The sequence below is a fragment of the Xyrauchen texanus genome, chromosome 26 (assembly GCF_025860055.1).
Source record: "Xyrauchen texanus isolate HMW12.3.18 chromosome 26, RBS_HiC_50CHRs, whole genome shotgun sequence".
Taxonomy (NCBI): Eukaryota; Metazoa; Chordata; class Actinopteri; order Cypriniformes; family Catostomidae; genus Xyrauchen; species Xyrauchen texanus.
Genome location: NC_068301.1, coordinates 3,692,164 through 3,713,101, shown reverse-complemented (window position 1 = coordinate 3,713,101; position 20,938 = coordinate 3,692,164). Strand labels below are relative to the sequence as shown.

General features: G+C 39.7%; 1 protein-coding gene across 5 annotated transcripts in view; it reads right to left on the bottom strand.

Moving 5' to 3' along the window:
- hycc1 (hyccin PI4KA lipid kinase complex subunit 1) overlaps nucleotides 1–20,938 on the bottom strand; it is a 51,868-nt gene that overhangs the window by 22,597 nt on the left and 8,333 nt on the right. For 3 of the 5 annotated variants that reach the window (XR_007967619.1, XR_007967620.1, XM_052092780.1), the window contains exons 2-3: nucleotides 3,428–3,508; nucleotides 3,229–3,330 (exon numbers count right to left, since the gene is read on the bottom strand). Coding sequence is in view for 3 of the 5 variants with exons in the window: in XM_052092780.1 (XP_051948740.1) it covers nucleotides 3,229–3,330; nucleotides 3,428–3,475 (150 nt within the window). In the remaining 2 variants the exon portion in view is untranslated. Of the gene's footprint in view, nucleotides 1–3,228; nucleotides 3,331–3,427; nucleotides 3,509–7,444; nucleotides 7,578–16,942; nucleotides 17,031–20,938 lie in introns of those variants that run through there. The other 2 variants (XM_052092781.1, XM_052092782.1) reach the window with 2 other exon arrangements.

Below are 20,938 nucleotides of genomic sequence, written 5' to 3'. Positions count from 1 at the left end.
CATCCCCCATCGTCCGCAAGGGGAGGAGGGAAGTGTCTCCCCGACCGCCTGGAGCGGTAGGGCTGCTGCCAGGGGCGGAGGAGTGTCCCCATGGGTCGCCGAGAACACGGAGGGGCGTTTTGACCGCCGGGGTCGTGAGTCTGACTCCGGTCCGCCCAGGGAGAAGCAGCTGTCGTCCGCCTGAGAGGATGGAGAAGTGATCGAGGACCATGGGACGGTGTATCGGAGAACCGGCGAGTAGGTTTTTCTCTCTCTCCTCTCTCTCTCTCTCACGGCCGCTCTGCATTGGCCTTTTCCCTCTCGTATAAATTGTACATTGTTTTTTTGGGGAGTACTACACGGTTACAGGAAGTACCCCGCCTATTTTAATTATTTCCCTCCCCTTCTCCAGGTAGATGGGGATGACCTGCCGGCAGACCGGACTTAAAGTACGCCCTCCCCTAGGGAAGGGGGTACGTCAGCCTGAGAGAATGAGGGAGGAATGTGGCAGGGCGGAGGGCGGGGCCGGGTCGTGATTATACACACCCGGTCCTTTATCAGGCTAATTAAGCCTCTGAGAGGGATAAAGGCCGATAGCAGACGGTGGTGCGACGAGAGAGAGATCGTTTACGGACATGTCCGTCGTGTGTGTTTTGTTTTTTGTTTAAGTTATCATTAAAATATTATTTACATCGTCAAGCCGCTTCTCACTTCCTCCTTTCCATTGGACTATTTTACAATGTACTAAAATCAATGCGTTTTCAATAGTGCCGTCGGTCACTTAAAATATTTAGTCTCAATTAGTCACATGATTTTTTTTCCACAGTTAATCGCGATTAATCACAGATTTTAAAAGTGCTACTTTACTACTTTTCCTGTCAAAATGTATTTAGTTACTTCTTAGAAAAGGAAAGAAAACCGTAAGTAACAAAAATGGTTATTAAAATTTTCCAAACAAAACATTCCACATTAAAATTCAATGTGAAAATTGGTAAATGCGTTAATGGCGATTAAGAAACATTTCCACGTTAGACATTTTAAATCGCATGCGTTTACGCATAATTTCGACATAATATTGCTGAGTAAAATATTGATTTTTCGCTTCATTAGAACAACTTAGGCAGATTTTAAAAATCACAAGATCGATCTTATAATCGCATGATTTTTCATAGTTAATCGAGATTAATCGCAGGTTTCGAATGTTCTGCAATTTTACTTTAGTCTACACTTCTTTTCCTGTCAAAACGCATTTAATTCATTCTTAGTAAAGTAAGAAAACAATATGTAACAATAATAATGCAACAACATTTACCAAACAAAGCCTTACACATAAGAATCGAATGTGAATATTGGTATATGCGCTAATTGCAATTAAGAAAAATGTCTGTATTAAAAATGTTCATGGTATGCGTTAATGTGTTAATTTCGACAGCTCTACTTTTCAAACAAGAACGTATTAGTGTTGACGTGGTTTTACAAAAGAACTGACAGTGGTTTTATAAACGAAACTTCAGTGAGACAGATGGCTGAACTGCCGCTATTCTTAAAGAGACAGTACAGTTTTAGCACTTGTTCCACATATCAATGTAAACACGTGTAAATAGTACAAATTAAGCATGTAAACAATAAACGTGTTACAAAATATATGAGTAAACAGTGTGTATTACAAAGTAATTAGTTACTGTAATATAATTACTTTCAGTCAAAAGTAGCGTAATACATTACATTACTTTTTGTAATCAGATTACATTCTCAGACTTTCATTTAATTACTTTTAAGTACATTATAGGGTTATGCTTATTTCTTATGTATTATTTACGCAGAATATATTAATTAGCGCCCTGTAACGAGCCATTGTAAAGGAAAAATGTGATGTGTAGTGTATGAATTGTGTGTAACAATGAACAAGAAATATAGACATTACTTTGAATTTGTTGAGCGGAAATGTGTTTTAGAAAGTGACTTAATAGTAATGATTACTTTTTCAATTACATAATTAGTAATCTGATTATAACTTTATTGAAATAATTACTTATTTGTAGTGGATTACTATTTTTAAATAACTTACCCAACATTGTTAATATAATATTGGCAATTCAAAGACATTTTTTTGACCAAAATGATAAAAAACAAAAACTTAAATTTCAAAATCAATGTTTCTGTAATGTACCAAGTTAGAAGGTCCCCTGTATAATTAACAGCATTAGCTGAGAGAGAGATTGTTTTTCAGATGCAAGCAAAATGGGCATTATAACTGAAACATACCCAAATAAATGAGATCCGTTCCAATAACCAGTCCAATATAGTGTAGACGTATTTCTTCAATATTCAGCATTACTTGATTTTATCCAGTGAGATTTTATATTATGGAATCATAGAAGGTAGGTTTATATTATATGATATGATATTATTAGTTAATAATATCTCCCGCATATGCAGTCTTATCAGCAGAAAAGTGGTTTCAGAGGTGGAACATGTTATTACATTTAAATAAAAGGTTATGAAAAGACACACATTTTTCTTTAGAATAACATGCACTGATAAACCATTAAAAAAAAAGTACACAGGGGTCACCGAAAATTATCTTTGAGATAAAACTAGCCATCTTCAACTTCAACTAATTCTACGATAAAGGCAAAACTCGTAAAATGTCTCCGATTTTCTCAGCTCAGTAATAAAACACCTCAAGGCATTTCTCAGAGAGAGACAGAATTATGAAACTGATATTCACTCCAGACATTCGTTACATAATTTGTCTGAACTCTGTGACTGACTGTAGTATAAAAAGAGAGTTTAAGAGATTGTTGCATGATGATGTCATTGGTAGGGCTGTTTTCTTGTCAGAGGGGAAAAAATGAACAACTGACGGTTCTGCCCGAAGCAGACACACCTATTCTTCTGAAAAACAACTCTGTCTTTCATCATAGTAATGTTGACGCAGCACGTATTGTTTATAACTCACAAATACACGGTTACATAATCGAACTGTTATTTACATATCTAGCTGTGCTATAAAGACATACTTTGGTAATCTCAAAATGTCATTCAAGCTTGCTTGCATATATATATATATTAAAATGTAATGCATCATGCCAGGTTGTTTCTAAATAAGGTCAGTCATCGCATGACTTCGGAAGACTTGGAATAAAGCACGTAAGTTTTATGTATTAATGTTATGATGCCTATGATCACTCAATGCATTAACTGTATGGAAAACAGCCATTTTCAGTGAAAGTGAAACCAACTTACACCACTGTAATTCTCCCGAATAACTTTGTAGAGTGCAGGAACTAGAGAGACCTTCTCCTTTAGAGACACGGCATAGCTGGAGACGGCTGTCTCTGGAAGAGTCTATCACAAACACGCATAAGAGTCAGAGTTCAGCGTTCAGGAAATAACTCGAGCTGGATCTCAGAGAAAGAATAAAACTGAAAACGAGATCATTTACCTTATACTCAGACAGCCATTCCTCCACTACGCCTTGATCCATGGCCATTATCTTCCCTCATCTGTGGGAGGAGATTTCAACCTGAAGTACATACACAAACACTCCATAAATACACCGTATGAAACGTATTTATCCAATTAACATGAGTAGGGATGTCCCAATTTATTATTATTAGTAGTAGTAGTAGTAGCAGTAGCAGTATTGCAGTGCATATTATAACTACAGTAGTGATACATTTCAGTCAAAAAAAAATAATCTAAAAAAAAAATTTAAATTGAGCTTTTATTTTGGCGGAAGCTTTCATTTTGAAGCCCTATCCTTTCGATGTTTTTGACGGTAGCTTCTCACTTCCAGAAAAGCAGGTTGCTACGTGATCCAACGTGATTATTAAACCACTCAAGGTGGCTATTTAATTAAATATGTAGTATGTATGTGCCTCGTGCACAAACCTAGCTTCACACATTCACAAGCACACACTTTTGAAGCATGCAGCACATGCAAACTATATTCAATTAAATCATAGCCTTCGTGGTTTAATAATCACACTAGGACATAGCCTGATTTTAATTCATGCCCTGGATGTCCTATATTATGAAATCCGCAAGTCAGATGTATCGGGGGGTTTTATTGGTATCGGCGCATTTTTCATGATCACGAGTACAAGTACATGAGCTCGGTATCCGGACATCCCTAAACTTAAGATTGTGCTATATTGTAAACATTGTGACGGGTTAACGGGTGTTTTGGGCCGCCATCAAAGAGGTCAAATCATGCAAGGGATTTTTCTTTCTATTTTGAAGTAAATAAGTTTGATGTAGCATGTAAGTGTAGTTTGCACTTTTAGACTGCAAAGCTCCATAACCAAAGTAATTTACATATAAAAGTCTTAAAGGTACAGTAGCAAAATCAATCCGTTTATGTCTGAGGGTCAGAGAGAGGCTGAAAAATTGTCATGAAAAACGTAACTACTGTTTCTGTTGCCAGAAACTTTGACTAACATTACACGTTGACTTTAAAATGCTAAATGTAGCATATGGCCCCATTAAAGGTCTCGGTTAAACACAGCACCTCACCACACACTCTAAATGAGGACGTGAGAAATTCTGGCATGTGGTGAGGAAAATCTGATTAATGAGTGTAGCGTAAACAGGCCAGTTCTAAACCATACGTCTAACCTCAAACAACAATGTTTTGCAACTTTAATTACAAAAAAACAACATTACTTCATTTATTAATCTTTCCTCAGATGTCCCCAAAGGGAGGTTTTGTCATACCCCTAAAAAAGTACAAGAAACACACCCAAACAGGTAAATTATCCAGCCTCAATAAAGCTTTTAATAAACTATTTCAAAGATATTTTTGCAGAGATATGCGCATTGCTTCTCTCTGCAGTTGGAGACATTTCTGGCCAAAGATTCGGCTCCTCAGCATGCAGACACGATATTTATACAGATATGTATATCTCATTTACAGTTGCCAGCCAAAGACACACACACACACACACACACACACACACACACACACACACACACACACTCCACGGGACTTTAAGCCAATTTCTATTCAATCCAGCTATCTCTCTTTGAGTCGTTGCACAAAACGTAATGTACATACTAGTAAAAAATAAATATCTGATGCAAGCATTTTAAAATGTTCACCCAGTTACCATGATTTTTTATAGTAAACAACTGATACATATAGTTATATATAGAAATACCAGCATTAAATTCTCTACAAAGCATTTTGTAGTTTCTATCCTGCAGTAAAAGGTTTGTAACGTCAATTTAACCAGTGAAACTGCCAACTCTGTAATCTTTCTGAAGCCATAATTACATCTAGGCCTGTTGGGATTATTTGATCAAAACCAGATTATTGTGCACTTCAAATTGTCCAAATAAGGACATACGAATATAGAAAAATGTGCCACGAACGCCTATTTTCTAGTGTTAATGGGTGAAGAATTTAGGACAGAAATATAGTGCTATTGCATAAAATAATGTAATAGGGATGGACAATATATCGAATTTCAATATATCACAAACCAAAAAAATGACAAACCATATCGTGTTATAACTTGATATTTTGCAACATTGTTTTCTGTCCATGATCATAAATGAAATAACCCGTCAAACATCATAATCTCTCTATCGCTTGATTTGACCCCTACTGTACCTTTTCTACACTGTTTACAGGGTTCACACAAGGTCCTTAAAGTACTTGAATTTAACTTTTAGAAACGTAAGTACTGGAACACCTGGAAAATTGCCTTGATTTAATGAAAAGTGCTTCAGAGTGGATCATTACCTCCGTGTAGTGTGTGTCCATCAAAGATGAGGCGACTCCACTTTCATTAAATAATGTGTCTTAATATCTTTTCTGTTCTTTACGGTCAAATAAAAAAAAAGTTAAAAGAAATATTAATTTTAATGTCTCGCCGCATGGACGCGCTAATGAAACGAGAGATTCTCGTTGACGCTCGCTCAACCGGAACAACGAGATGCACGTTGAACCCTTAAAGTGACAGTAAACGTTTTAGCATTTCTCATACAACTGAATGTAAACTCAATGTAATTACTTGTAAATTGTACACATTATTTCAAACAGTGATAGCTCATATCATTATTATACACCAATAAGCCACAACATTAAAACCATTATAATATTGTTATATAATATTAACCCTAGTGCCGCCAACACAGCACCAACCAGCATCTCAGAACAGCATTCAGAGATGATATTCTTCTCACCAAAATTGTACAGAGCGGTTATCCGAGTTACCGCAGACTTTGTCAGTTCAAACCAGTCTGGCCATTCTTTGACCTCTCTCATCAACAAGACGTTTCCGTCTGCAGAACTGCCGCTCACTGGATGTTTTTGGCACCATTCAGAGTAAATTCTAGACACACAATTGGCTGTTAAGATAATCGCATGGATGATTGTTGGTGCCAGATGGGCTGGTTTGAGTATTTCTGTAACTGCAGATCTCCTGGGATTTTCATACACAACAGTCTCTAGAATTTACTCCGAATGGCACCATTTCATGATATAATATTAATTAATATAATGTAGAATTTTTTTATTTTACAAAGTAAAATGCTAAATTTAAGTTTTGGAGTATCCTAGTCAAAGTCCTGGCTTTTGAGTCCTGACGATTGAGATGCTGTGGCAGGACCTTAAATGGGCAGTTCATGCTCAAAAACCTTCCAATGTGGCTGAACTAAAGCAGTTCTGCAAAGAAGAGTGGGCCAAAACCAATCACAGCGTTGTGAAAGACTGATCTCCATTTATCGGAACCATTTGGTTGCACTTGTTGCTGCTAAAAGTGGCTCAACCAGCTATTAAGATTAAGGGGGTAGTTAGTTTTTCACATGGGTGATATAGGTGTTGGATAACTTTTTTTGTTTCAATAAAAAATATATACAGTATATATTTGAAAACTGTATTTTGTGTTTACTCAGGTTGCCTTTGTTTTATGTTATATCTCGTTTGAAGATCTAAAATAATTTAGTATAAAAAAATACACAAAAATCAGAAATCAGGATGCGGGAAAATACTTTTTCAAAGCACTGTAATAAAATATAATACAACTTGATATTTAGGTTGGCTGGGTTCCAAAAACAACCGTGTAAATGTAAAGTATTATTTATTTATTTTTAAATTATATTTAATTATTTAAAATATTTTTCATGTCATTCTATGCCTGTGCAGATTTTCCCAAGTGTTAAAAGCCAAAAAGGAATTCACAGAACCCTATTTTATTATGATTACAGGTTAAATATGAATAAATTATGTGTATTAATCACACCAACAGCTACAAAAACAGTTTGACACTTAATCATCAAAACAAATTTCAAAATCGAGACATTCCAAATATATTTTAAAACTTAAAAAAAAAAAAAAAAAGTTTACTTTTAAAAAAAACAGACAATCTGACAGAATGTTAAAGATCGTACATACATTTACATATAAAGACACACATTTAATAACATTTTGTCCTTTATCCATCACCAAACTTACTGTCGTCAGTTTTTCTCATGGTTTGCCTTTCTTTCCAAATAGTTCTCCACTCTATTTTCCCATCATATGATCTCTGAGCCACTCCGGTCTGTTTATAACCGTTACAGTGTCTTACAGTGAACATTTATCCACCTCTATCTGACAGCCAATTAGTCTCAAAAGCCTCTTTAATTACCGTAGAGAGCAATCGACATGAGAGAGAGACATAGAGAGAGAGAGAGAGAGAGAGACATAGAAAGAGAGACAGAGAGAGAGAGACACAGAGAGAGAGAGAAAGAGAGAGAGAGACAGGGAAATTTGTAAACACTCGTTCATTCACGGCTTTATTGATTAACCCCCCCCCTTCATGGATTAACCAACTGCTGCGCTGTGTTTGTGTGTGTGTGTGTGTGTGTGTGTGTGTGTGTGTGTGTGTGTGTGTGTGTGTGTGTGTGTCTGATCTGTAGCGCGAGCTACTGGATTAACCATCTCTAGTGCCAGGAACGGGTTTTAAGCTCCAGAAAAGTGATTTTGCTCGCGTTTCCTTCAACGGTGGCCGAACCGTGCACTTTGAAAGGGGAAGAAATTACTCTTACTTATTGCTTTTAGTTGTTGGAGTGGCTAATTACTTATTTATCAGAAGGTCTCATTTCTCACCTGATGGGTCAATTGAGCAATTTAAATATGGGTGACCTTTGACCTGGTAGAGGATGGAACAGTATCTGTTACCAGACTGATTGTAGAACAGTAATCTACCTTTACACAGTCAGATTAATTTAGACTAGAAGCTGGTCGATGTGTGTGTGTGTGTGTGTGTGTGTGTGTGGTCTTGAGCCAGATGTGTGGTAAAGAGAGCATAGGCTTTGAAAGAATGAGAGAGAGAGAGAGAGAGAGCTATACATATATATAAATAGATGGTGTGGTACAGAGATAAGAGAAAAAGAGACTATGGATGAGAATAGAAAGGAATTGAAATACTGTATTCTGGTTCCAGTTCCTCTTAACAGTTACATTAATGATTCTTTTAGTACTTTTGAGACAGAAATATTTGGAAGTGCTGTATGTTTAGCAATGTAGATTTGTTCAGGAACAACGCTGTTCCAGACAACTAGGTACTTGGTATTTTCCCACCTCCGACTTGAAAATAACGACTGGAACGGCGCTTGAAGTCGAACATCTGATTTGTGAACTCTGGATAGATTGATGAACCCCAACTTCAGCGAGTAATGGCATTTCATGTCATTTCTAATATTTGCCTAATGGTACGTTCACTTACAACGCAAATAACATTTTTGCCTCACTTTGCTCGCGCAAGTTTTACCACTGGAGGCGTTCACATACAACGCGAAGCTCGCGCGAGACAGAAGGAGGGGCTTCTACGACAACTTCTCTTTCCGCCATCAACCATGGCCGATATCACAACGACTGCTGCTATGTATCTGTTGTGAAAGTCCCAGATATGTCTCAAAACCAAACGCCATCGTGTTTGTGTGCATGATATTATCCAAGTATCCAGATTTCTTCTGCTACTACGTCAGTACGTCAGTGACATCCGGACAATCTCAATGCTTTTTGTGACAACGCGCCATGTGGATTTTCATCGGCACCACCGCCCACCGTGAACTATTCGCGTCTTTGCATTGACCTTGTATGTAATCACACCGTGCAAAATACTTGATTCGCGTTGTATGTGAACGCACCACGATACTGACCTCAAGCATACCTGGTTCTTCTCATCATAGGAGCTATGTTGCGATTACAGTACCGCTGTCAGCCGTCCTTGCAGCATATCTTCGTTTGTGTGTGCAACGGAGGAATTCCTGGTGCTGTTTTGACTCCTTTACACATTTTATTAGCTCTTCGTTTGTTCTCAGCTGGTAAAAATACCACCACATATACATATATAAATATAACAAGCGCATTTCGCCCAGCAGCCCAACATTGTTTTGGATGTTCGGCAAGTTCCGTCAAAACAATATACATTATAAAAGCTGTCCAATTAGGTTGTGACTTTTCACTGATGCCTTTGGTATTTTATCGTTAGGTTCGGTGTTAAAAATGCTAGTGTGAACACTAAACGAACCAGGAATAAATGTATAATTTTCTTTTTTGTTCCGGACCAAGAGGACCAAGAGAACCGAACTACAAGAGTGACCATAACCTACTAAATTAGAGACCTCACTGAAGACCTCCGATCCACTGCAGAAAACATGAAGCAGCCACAAGCCACAATCCTTCACTGAGGGTGCAACTATTCAGAAAATACTAAACAAAAAGTACAGGTAGAAACACAAGTAAATAACCCTAAAACAAAGAACCAAGTTATTCGCCCCTTGTATAAGAAGACCCGGGTTCTAATCCACTCAGATGCAACTTTATATTTGAATAAACAAAGATTGCACCCTCACTTCAGTGGACGTATATCTTGAGTGGGGGACACATTTGTTAGCATTTTTCTGGGATAAACTTCTTTAAACAGCAGCTAGTTTTTTCAACACAAACACTTTTTAATTAATTACCATTAATATCATTTAAGTCACAATAACACAATCTAAGATTTAAAGTAATGTGCCCTAACATGAACTTATGTCAAAATATTACTGTATCCAAGAAACATGGGATGCTGTATGAGATTTCAAGAAGACAACAGGATTTCTTATTAATAATAATAATAATAATAATAATAAGGCAAAGGCTATTTGCACCAAGTGTAAATAGCAACATCTATGCGCTAAGTGCAAATACTATTTGCACCCCTGATCAAAAACTAACAGGGCATCATTGCAGCGTGTTCATTTAGAGTCCCACAGACACCCTTCCTCAACCTATCACTGCGAGAAAGTCAACATTTATGTCAATTTTACTTATTATTATAAGGGTAGTATTAAAGAAAGATATTAAGAGTGGAGGCAGGAAACAGGATGGGGAAAACTGGGTCAAAAGGAGGATTAGAGCCCAGGTCATCTGCATAGAAAAAGCACATTCATACTGTCTTATCACACTAAGCCATTGCAGAGACACTCAAGGAGCAGTTTGACATTCATTTCTTTGTTTCCACTAGACTATTTCATTGCAATTTGCCACATTATGTTGCAGGTATTTATACCTAGAGCAAATAGTCACTATGATATTGATAATAATAATAATAATAATAATAATAATGTTATATTAATGATACACAATTTACACAACGAACAGGGGTGTGCAGCATCCACCTGGATGATGCAACGGCATCCATAGTGCGCCAGTACGCTCACCAAACACTGGCGATTGGTGGAGAGGATGGAGGAGAGTGATACAGCCAATTAATGGAGATTACTATGATGCCATGATTGATAAGGGTCAATGGGGGGAATTTGGCCAGGACACCAGGGTTACACTCACTATGCTTTACGAGAAGTGCCCTGGGATTTTTAAAGACCACAGAGAGTCAGGACCACAGTATAACATCTCATCCGAAGGACTGTGCCAGAATAGTGTACCCATCAATATACTGGGGCATTAGGACCTAGACAGACCACAGGGTGAACACCCCCTGCTGGACTCCCTAATACCTCTTCCAGCAGCAACCTTAGTTTTCCCAGGAGGCCTCCCATCCAGGTACTGGCTAGGCTCAGCCCTGCTTAACTTCAATAGGCAACCAGTCTTGAGCTACAGGGTGATATGGCCTTTAAACAGCTCCATAGCCACGGTTCACCATTCACTTTCATTGTATAAAAGACTGACCACAAATAGCCCGTGCCAAGGAAAAAAAGCCCAGAACCAAGTGACCCCAGAGCTGTGTTGATGGAACATATTTATATAATGTGTCATGGAAGGATTCGGTGACTCAGACGGGAACTCAGATCCAGAATACAAGAAGAGAACACTGCAGTATACACTACATACTCTGCAGTATGCCATTTAAGAATAATGAGAGAGAGAAAGAGAGAGAGCAATCAGATCATTATAGGAGCACTAAACATCTCCTCAAGAGATATCCTCGATCTCCAGTGACAACCGTCGCCATTTACCCACTGATTGGCTCATGAATGGTAACGAGGCTTTTAGACCCAACAGAAACCAGTCATTAGAACTTCGTTCTGACACTTAGCAGCTTGAGCTCATCAAATTACCTCACAGACTGGCACAGACAGTGATTAAAGCCCACGTTGGTAAATATGGCGTCCACGTTGTGCCTCGCTGAGATCCAAGGGCAGAAAATGGGGTGCTGAGACAGTAATGAGGGTCTTCGGCTCTCCTCGCTGTTTGAGCTCCTCGCAGTAAACCCATATACCTGACACTACAGGTGTAAAATACACGCATACAGCAGAGGAACTAGATTCTGGGGTGTCATGTTTATGTTGGAGACAAAAACTCTGATAGCAACAAACTGTTGTAAAGGCCTTTTCACTCATAACGTGTAAAAAAAAAGATGTTAAAGTCAACGTAAAATAGCGCTCCCAACCCATTTGACTTCGGTATTCGGACATATTTCTGAGTGAAAAAGGTTTATAATGGAAATCATCGACAACAAATTTTATTATCGATTAGTTGGATACTTGCGGTAAGCACAGAGAAGCCCGTCAGTGTCGTCACTTCACAGCCAAGAGAAAAATGTGTTGCATGATCAAACTTGTTTGAAAAACAACAGAGACAAAAAAACACACCCAAGATGTCCAACGCACAAGAGCACTTTATAAACACTTCAAAGATCACAATAAGCATAGAGTTAAATGTGCAGCGGTTGCTGCGTCAGGTGCGTTGAAAGAGTTATTGTGCTGCTTGAGGAGTTGTCTCACTCCAGCGCATAACTTACATTTTTAATATAATTTCCCTTTTTTAAATTTACATGGTAAGAATTCAATATCAGTGGCGTATTTTGCGAAACTGTTTGTTCTTACCACAAGCGAGTCTCAGTTAAACTCTGAGAAAGCAAGCGCGCGCATCCACGTCAATCAAACCGATCGCAATGGAGAAAACGGCGCAATCAATTTGATTAAACTGTCCAACATCTTACTATGATTTCAGTTTCAATGTAATCAATAGTGTGGCTTTCATGGATACAGGGCTGGACTGGTAATCTGGCATACCGGGCATTTTCCCGGTGGGCCAATGCACTTTGGGGCCGAACAGGGGCGGACCGGCCATCGGGAGAACCGAGCGGGTCGGTGGGTCGGCCGCGAAACGGGCTGAATGGGCCGCGATAAGCTAAAATGAACCGCCGCGTTATGCAGAACGGACCACAAAACGGTGCTGCAATATGTAGAAACACATTTTTTGAAAAGAATAGTTTAGAAACATGTAATCAGTGAAAATACCAATTCTAAAAACTATTATATTAAAATACGTAAATGTATGTAATCACAAGCATACGCATCAAACATAATGATGTATTTTTCAGCTGGGCAGAATTATTAATATTTCTATTCTCGTGTCACTATCGCCCTCTGCTGGACTGATTTTGTGTCCCAGTCCATCCCCGATTGATCATTTAACTCTTTAATGATCACCATTTTTTGGAACTGTTTCACATATGTCCTGAAAGTAGTGCCTAATTCGATGAGAAAACGTTGCAACTCCTTTCGATAGTTAGTGGAGAAAAAATTATCTTGAGGAACCGGACCTCTCGCTTCAAGTTATATGTGCATAATACAATATTATTTACCGGTTTGGGTAAAAACCGATTGGCACACATAATTGCTTTGCCCTTTTTCCCTGGTTTAATTTTGCATTTTTTTTTTCACGTCTTTACGTCTTATCAGCTTATCCAGTGCACACAAGTGTTGTATCATAGCCGTTTACGTTTTGCGTCAGAAGCAGAGAATAACTTTCATGTAATCGTGGGTTTCTTATATGCTGCTTCACAATTAATTAAATGCATCTTTTTTAAAGAATTTTGTGATATATTTTTAAATATTTGTATTTTTTATATTATTTTCAACATTCTCAGAATTTTTTTTTCTTCTGCAGTACAGCTGCTAAAGTAAATGTACATTGTTTTAAATTAGTTTTATATATTTATATTGTAAACAAGCCAAAACTAAAACAAATAATAAACATATTTTGTTGCCGTGTATAAAGGGGGCGAAGACTTCCTCTCTCACCTTTCTGTTCACTTCAATCCATCTTTAACTCACAAATAACAAACTCCCTCTTATTAATAAAGCTGCGTATTGCCAACTTTCTTCAGGATAAGAAATGCTCAGAGACACATATATTATGATGCAATAAGTCGAGAGTCATCACGTTATAGTCCAGCTGCATAAAGTGTGTGTGCTCGAGGGACGAGCGTCCCGTGACGGAGTGGGCATCAGCCGGTGCAGTTTCAGTCTCTCCCCCTCAGATCGGGACATTCACAACTCATAGAAGAGGCGCTGACCGCACAGAGAAATGCCAGAGTCGGAGTTTGTAGTTATTAACATGATCTGCATCATGTAAACTGCATCTCCTCAACTGGGCGCGAGCTGCAGTGCTGCTCTCACGCATCATCATTAGAGTTTCATATGATCTCATGTTACGTTAAACGACATCAAGCAACTATTCGTTTCAGCCCTATCATATACTATACTAGGTATGAACGATTAATCGAAATAAAACTGAAATCGTGATATGATTTCAAAAACGAAGTATCTGGATAATCGGTGGTTTTCTTCATCAATTTCAGAGATAAAAGCAGAGAAACCACAAAGAACTGCACCTAAAAAATCGAATCAAAGAGAGATCAAATCACTTTAGACCAATAACAAGACCCCGAAAACACTTTAAGATGTTTATGGACAGTGAAACTTTTACAACACTCCCCATTTTCCATTGGTCATCCAAAGAGATAGTCCCGCTCCAAACCCACAATCTGCACATTAACACTGGGATATGCGATTTATTGATGTATTAGACAGACAAATCGAAGAATGACACCAACTCCTCATAAAAAACCTTGAAACATCAGGAAAACAACAGCTGCAGAAAAAAACAGCAAACGAACACCAACCCCGGCTGACAGGCTGTACAAGCTTTGCTAAACCAACCCAAATGTTTCACAAACAGAAAAAGGAACCATGACATGGGATGGGCACGAGAGCATTATTCTTTTGTATATTTGCAGAGTCAGTTTCTTTTGTTTTAAATCAGCAGGTCTCAGTTTTGCTCAAAAGGAGAAACTCGCCAACAAAAAGAGACAAATTCTCTTTCTATGTCTCTTTTGTGGAATATAAAATTAAAGTCAATTGTGACTAACAGCAGTCAAAGATGTTCAATGTATATAGAATTAGATTTCAGTCTGTTCATTGGAATAGAGAAGACTTGGAATACGGAGTGGTGGTGGCGTAGTTGGCTAAAGCACATAACTGGTAATCAGAAGGTTGCTGGTTCAATCCCCACAGCCACCGTCATTGTGTCCTTGAGCAAGACACTTAACTCCAGGTTGCTCTGGGGGTATTGTCCCTGTAATAAGTGCACTGAAAGTCGCTTTGGATAAAAGCGTCTGCCAAATGCATAAATGTAAATAGCACCCAAGCCATATGGAATCATGCACAGTCAAACGTAACGATTTTCAAAGTATCCTCATTTGACAGTGAGCCATCAAGGCCGTGTCAACATACGACGTACACAAGGACTGCATTGAGGTACTCTTCAGAACAGTCAAAGGCAAACGCAAAGATGTGGACGTCTAGAAAAAAGTGCTAATGATGACTTACGCTAATTACGCGCATTGTGGAGACATAGCTGCATGCGGAAAACTGAAGTATACTTTGGCTGTAATGGTGCGTTCACATACAACACCAAGAAACTTTTCGACTCGCATTGCTCGCGCAAGTTTGACCGCTGGATTATAAACCTGTGTTTAAACTCGCGTTCACGCGAGTAACGCGAACCCGCGAGTATTCCCCCTTCTCTTCTGGAAAAGGACAGGAGGAGGGGCTTCTACGACTTGGTTCACAGTAAAGTTCAACCAATAGATGGAATCAAGTAGACCCGCATATTTATCGAACTTACCAGGTCGTCCGACTTCCTCGCTCACTTTCCTCCAAGCGATGTCTTTTTTTAATCCGGTCTCTGTACATGTATGACGTTGTGTCGTACAATTCCAGGTGCCCACACACCGCTACAACAATGTTTCCATCCGTTTTTCCAGATTTCTTCTGCTACTACTGTCAGTACGTCAGTGACATCCGGACAATCTCAATGCTGATAGGCTTTCGCTTTACGCACAAATACGCGAATGAACCGATTTCGTGTGTTCGAGTTGCGCCATTCGCTTCATTTCCGCACCCGCTGGCGAGGATTTGTGTCTATTCGCATCTTAACATTGACTTTGTATGTTATCGCGCTGCACGAAACACTCGCTTCGCGTTGTATGTGAACGCACCATTAGAGAAGTGCTAATCGTTTCAATCATCTCGTGACTGTTCATGCATTCATGAATAGGTTCATGGTACTTTAAGTTGTTTTTAACTTTTTCCAAATTTGATAGACATGGTCACTATGAACTGTTGCTGTATGTAAAAGAGTTGCCAACTGTGGAGCGGAGGGGGGCGGGGCCGGGCTAGAATGTCACACGCCCGCCCCCGCCCCCCTCCGCTCCACACCAACAAATTGTATGAATTTTCTTTAGGGATGAACCGATGTATCGGCCACCGATATTTATCGGATTTCTGACCAAATGAAAACTATCGACATATCGGTCCCAAGCATAAAAATGCTGATATGAAAAAACTATTTTTGGTGAATTATTACTAATGATTATGTAAGTGTTTTGCATTGTATCAAGTTTATAATATTTTTTCTGTGTCTAATATAAAGAAATTCCAACCAAAATAAATCAATTTCGAAAAAGTAAAACATGCCGAATACGTACGCTTTAAATTTGCACAAATATTTTCGAAGCGCAAAATAACTTTTTTCCCCAAAATCGTCATGTCATCATATTTTTGCTTCTTTTTACATTCTTCATGAATAGGGACTTAAAATTTTGGCCTGTCGTGTTCGACAGATCCAATCTATGCTCAATGTAAACGATTGTCCGAACAGTAAAATAGCTTTTGTACCTTTTGTGTACAATTTTTAAAACAAAACATTAATCGGATGACAAAATAAGGTGTGTAAAACTAAAGACATCTGCCAATAGTTCTTGGTAAAATTGGTACCATATCAGCCAAACATGTTCATATTTTGGTGCATACCTAATTTTCTCCTTTCCCTTAAATCATTAACATCGCATGGCTTTGGAATGACATGAGGGTGATCTTTTAAATTAAGCCTTGCCAAGCAAAGCATTTCACACACCCTTAAAGAAAACCCCCAGAAAGATTTGCTCATTCGAGAAGATTAAGTGATAGTAGATCGGTTTGACGTTCCACAGCCACAACGGAGACGACTCAAAACATAACTCAAGTCATCACACACACACTTCACACAGTTTAGTGCATGTGTGACTCACTTGACCACACACACACATACAGACTGGAAACATTAACACACACCTCCAAAGCAACATACTCATTCTGACAGATTATTCCTGTTATATTTCAGTATACTTACGGTGTTTAAAATCCCTCAAATCCAAATGACAGAGCAATATCCCAGCACAGCCAGAGACAAACTCCTCTCATTGAACAAGCGTTTCTTCATTTCCTGTTTCAAACCTTCTAAGCCCCGCCTGGGCAGCACTCACATGAAACAAGGGAACCTGAGAGCCAATCATCTGCTTGGACCAGTGCTGCCAGACGCATACCAAGAGACAATAAAACCAAACACACACACACACACACACACACAACCGTACAACCTCAGGGTTTTCAAAGAGGAAATTTAAGGAGGAAGGAATTTAACAGGAGATGACACCATTCTTGCTCAAACGGCCCCCTGAGAGGAACCGTGACCAAAAATGACCCAACAACACAGAAATCCTCTTAAACAAGGGGCAACATGCAATGTTTTTGAGGGGACACCGGAGGCAGTGTGCACATCTGTTTATGTTCACTTTAGACATGAAAGACTTGTTTACATTAATACCCCATCTAGACAACATTTTCACAGAATTTTAAAGAATATTTAACCATTTAGGCAAAATACTCCACGAGCGCTCCAGAGCACGTGTGATCCACCAACATGATCACGCAGGAAGTCGGAGAGCTGTTTCCAAGCATTCCAGTACCCTAGGATCAGCCACACTATACCGACTCACTGACAAGAGGCATCTCTCATTATACATTTTTGCATTGGCACAAGTGTTTACTTTCCCTTTTGGGGCAACCGGAAGCGTGTTGCATCTGCAGCGTGGTAGAACCGGGTTTAGATCCTGCAATGGAACCAGGAAGTAACTGCATTCGCATAATTCGATTCGGTCCGCATGATGGTTAGGTTTGGAATATGCATTCCTCTTCACTCCATTTCAGCCAGTACAGCTGAAAAGTACTCGCATTTGGCGCCCCTCCGTGGACATTTCACCTGGGATAATGGAGCTCACACGTGCCCATACGCTCAACGACACATACTGCTTTGGCCACTGGGGACAGTGTTCTTAATATTGGTAAGCACAGACCCATTTTAGCTACAGAAAAGTCAACCCACTGTTTCTGACTTCACTTTGAGATCAGTCTTGCTCTACGTAATGAGCACCCCTGGTACTAGTTACACGATCTTGTGATTTTAAGTATTAATATAGGGAAGATCTCGATTAATTGGCATGTGGTTTTTTTTTTTACCCAGCCCTGACAATTGTGCCTACTTAAAGATAATTTACAAAGATTGTTCTTGTTTTGGAAGTTGCTTTTAAAATCCAATTGGCTTAAATGTTAATGAGCACGATGCTTCCGACCGCTTTAATCAATCACTGACCAAAGTAGAGGCTTCGACATTAGAAGAGTCCATTAAAACACTTTCACTTAATGGCAGGAAAGCCTCTAAAAGAGCTTTTATCAGCAGTCCACCAGTGCACAGGAGTATCCTGGACTTTGGCTTTAGGGGTTGATGCATTACAGGAAAAAGAAAGCAATGTTTGGAGAAAAAGGAGCACTTAAATGTTAAGTGAAGTGTTAAGAGTACATTTTCATAACTTTTCCAAGACTTGAACAAGTCAAACCATACATATTTGATGAGTGACTCCAGCCGGGTCTACTAAGCAACCAAATTGGCCCGGTTGCTAGGGAAGGTAGAGTCACATGGGGTAACCTCCTTGTGGTCACAATAATGTGGTTCTCGCTCTCGGTGGGGCGCGTGGCGAGTTGTGCGTGGATGCCGCGGTGGATGGCATGAAGCCTCAACATGCATCAGCCTATAGCTCCGCGGTAACACGCCCAACAAGCCACGTTATAAGATGCGCGGATTGACGTCTCAGACGCGGAGGCAGCTGAGATTCGTCCTCCGACACCCGGATTGAGGCGAGTCACTACGCCACCATGAGGACTTCGAGCACATTGGAAATTGGTCTTCCAACATCTTTTAGATGTCTCACTAATCAATTTTGGAAACCCTCTTTTTTTGTGCTCACCATTTAGAACAATGTCCCTTTAATGCTCTAAATGGTTTAAATGAATGCATAGCACTTAAATGAATAAGATGTTTCTTCATGTTTTTTCAGCAGGGGCCAAAACTAACTTTTAACCATCAATGGCTTTTCTTTCCTTTGTTCTAAGCTCCGAATATCCACTGACTCTAGAACAGCCCCTGGCCATTACTAACAGAATATTACAAAGTAACATGCACCCTGAAATTGTGTAAGACAGCCAAACAGAGACAAGCTTGTAATTGTGAGAATGCTCAAGCCATTCTTGTGAGCAATATGCATTAGACGGACCATGAATGATCCGTCTGCCGGTGAAAATGGGACTGAGGTATTGTGATGAAGCAAGGTAAAAGGTTTCTGATTATTTTCACTGTTGTTTTGGAAAGCTTTTATTCTACATATACAAAGCACCACACTAATGGAGAGAAATCCCAACAAAGAAAGCGGGGTCAGTGCACCAGTCGTGCCGTAAAGGCCTCACATGACATTTTCAAAAAGACTAATGACTGTTTTCGTACAACTGAAATTAAACTTGGTGCATATAAAGTTACTGAGTGTTACACTATACACTCACAGTATAGTACAATATGTCAACCCTTAGCACAGAGAAAAATATAAATCACACCTATTATTTAACACCTTTATGAAAGCAGAAATGCTGCTGGACTCCAGACACCATTTAGAATTATGCAACTCGTGCACGACACATCTGAATAATGATTATTATATTACCAGAGATGTTTTATATTCTGGCAGTAAAATTATGAGCTTGTCATGACAATCACATTTATAAGCCATAACACACACCGACAACACACCTAATGCAGCCCTCGTTATATCATTACTTGAGTCATACTAAAACATGAACAATGTTTCACTTCCAGTTTTTGTGTCTGCAGCGTAAAAGCGAAACTAATTGAAACACAACATCCCCTGAAACTGGAAAACACCATCAAACCGGCCTTGAGCAAGTATTTCAATTCCCACGGCAAGCTGTTTCAATTAAAGGGATAGTTCCCAGTGTGGTCCGATTCCCAAATGAATTATTATTTTGAGCCAGCTCTTTTAAATCTACAGCATAAAACGACCAAAGCGACCAGTAGAGCCTGACTCCCGAAAGAACGACTCTTACCAGATGGTTCTTTTTTTTTGTTATTAACAATTTTTATTGATTCCATTCATGCACAAACACAACATAAATTATGGGATCATTATATAAATTAACCCCACTCCCCGAGAACCCTCCAAAAAAGCCAAATATCCACCCCACTTCCTATCAAACAAATCCCATTTTCCCAGCCTTCTAAAAATCACCTCCTCAATCTCCCGATGATGACATCCCCACGCACCACTCCCAAAACGAGGGTGCCCCAGCCGACTTCCATCCCTCTAGGACCCAACTTTTTAAATGACTGTAATCTAGTTCAATGGAAAGGAGGAGGCGAGAACCGGCTTGACGATGTAAATAATATTTTAATGAGAAACTTAAAAGACAAACACACACATGACAGACATGTCTGTAAATGATCTCTCTCTCGTCGCACCTCCGTCTGCCATCAGCCTTTATCCCTCTCGGAGGCTTAATTAGCCTGATAAGGGACCGGGTGTGTATAATCACAACCCAGCCCCACCCCGCCCTCCTCCCTGCCACATTCCTCCCTCGTTCTCTCAGGCTGGGGAGCCCCCGGCATGACGTACATCCCCCCCTCGCCTTCCCCTGGGGGAGGGCGGGACCGAGTGTGTATAATCACGACCCGGCACCGCCCTCCACCCTGCCAACATTCCTCCCTCATTCTCTCAGGCTGGGGAGCCCCCGGCCTGACGTACACACCCCCCCCTTTCCCTGGGGGAGGGCGGGACCGAGTGTGTATAATCACGACCCGGCACCGCCCTCCACCCTGCCACATTCCTCCCTCATTCTCTCACACTGGGGAGCCCCCGGCCTGACGTACACCCCCTCCACCTCTTTCCCTGGGGGAGGGCATGCTTTAAGCCCGGTCTGCCGGCAGGTCATCCCCATCTACCTGGAC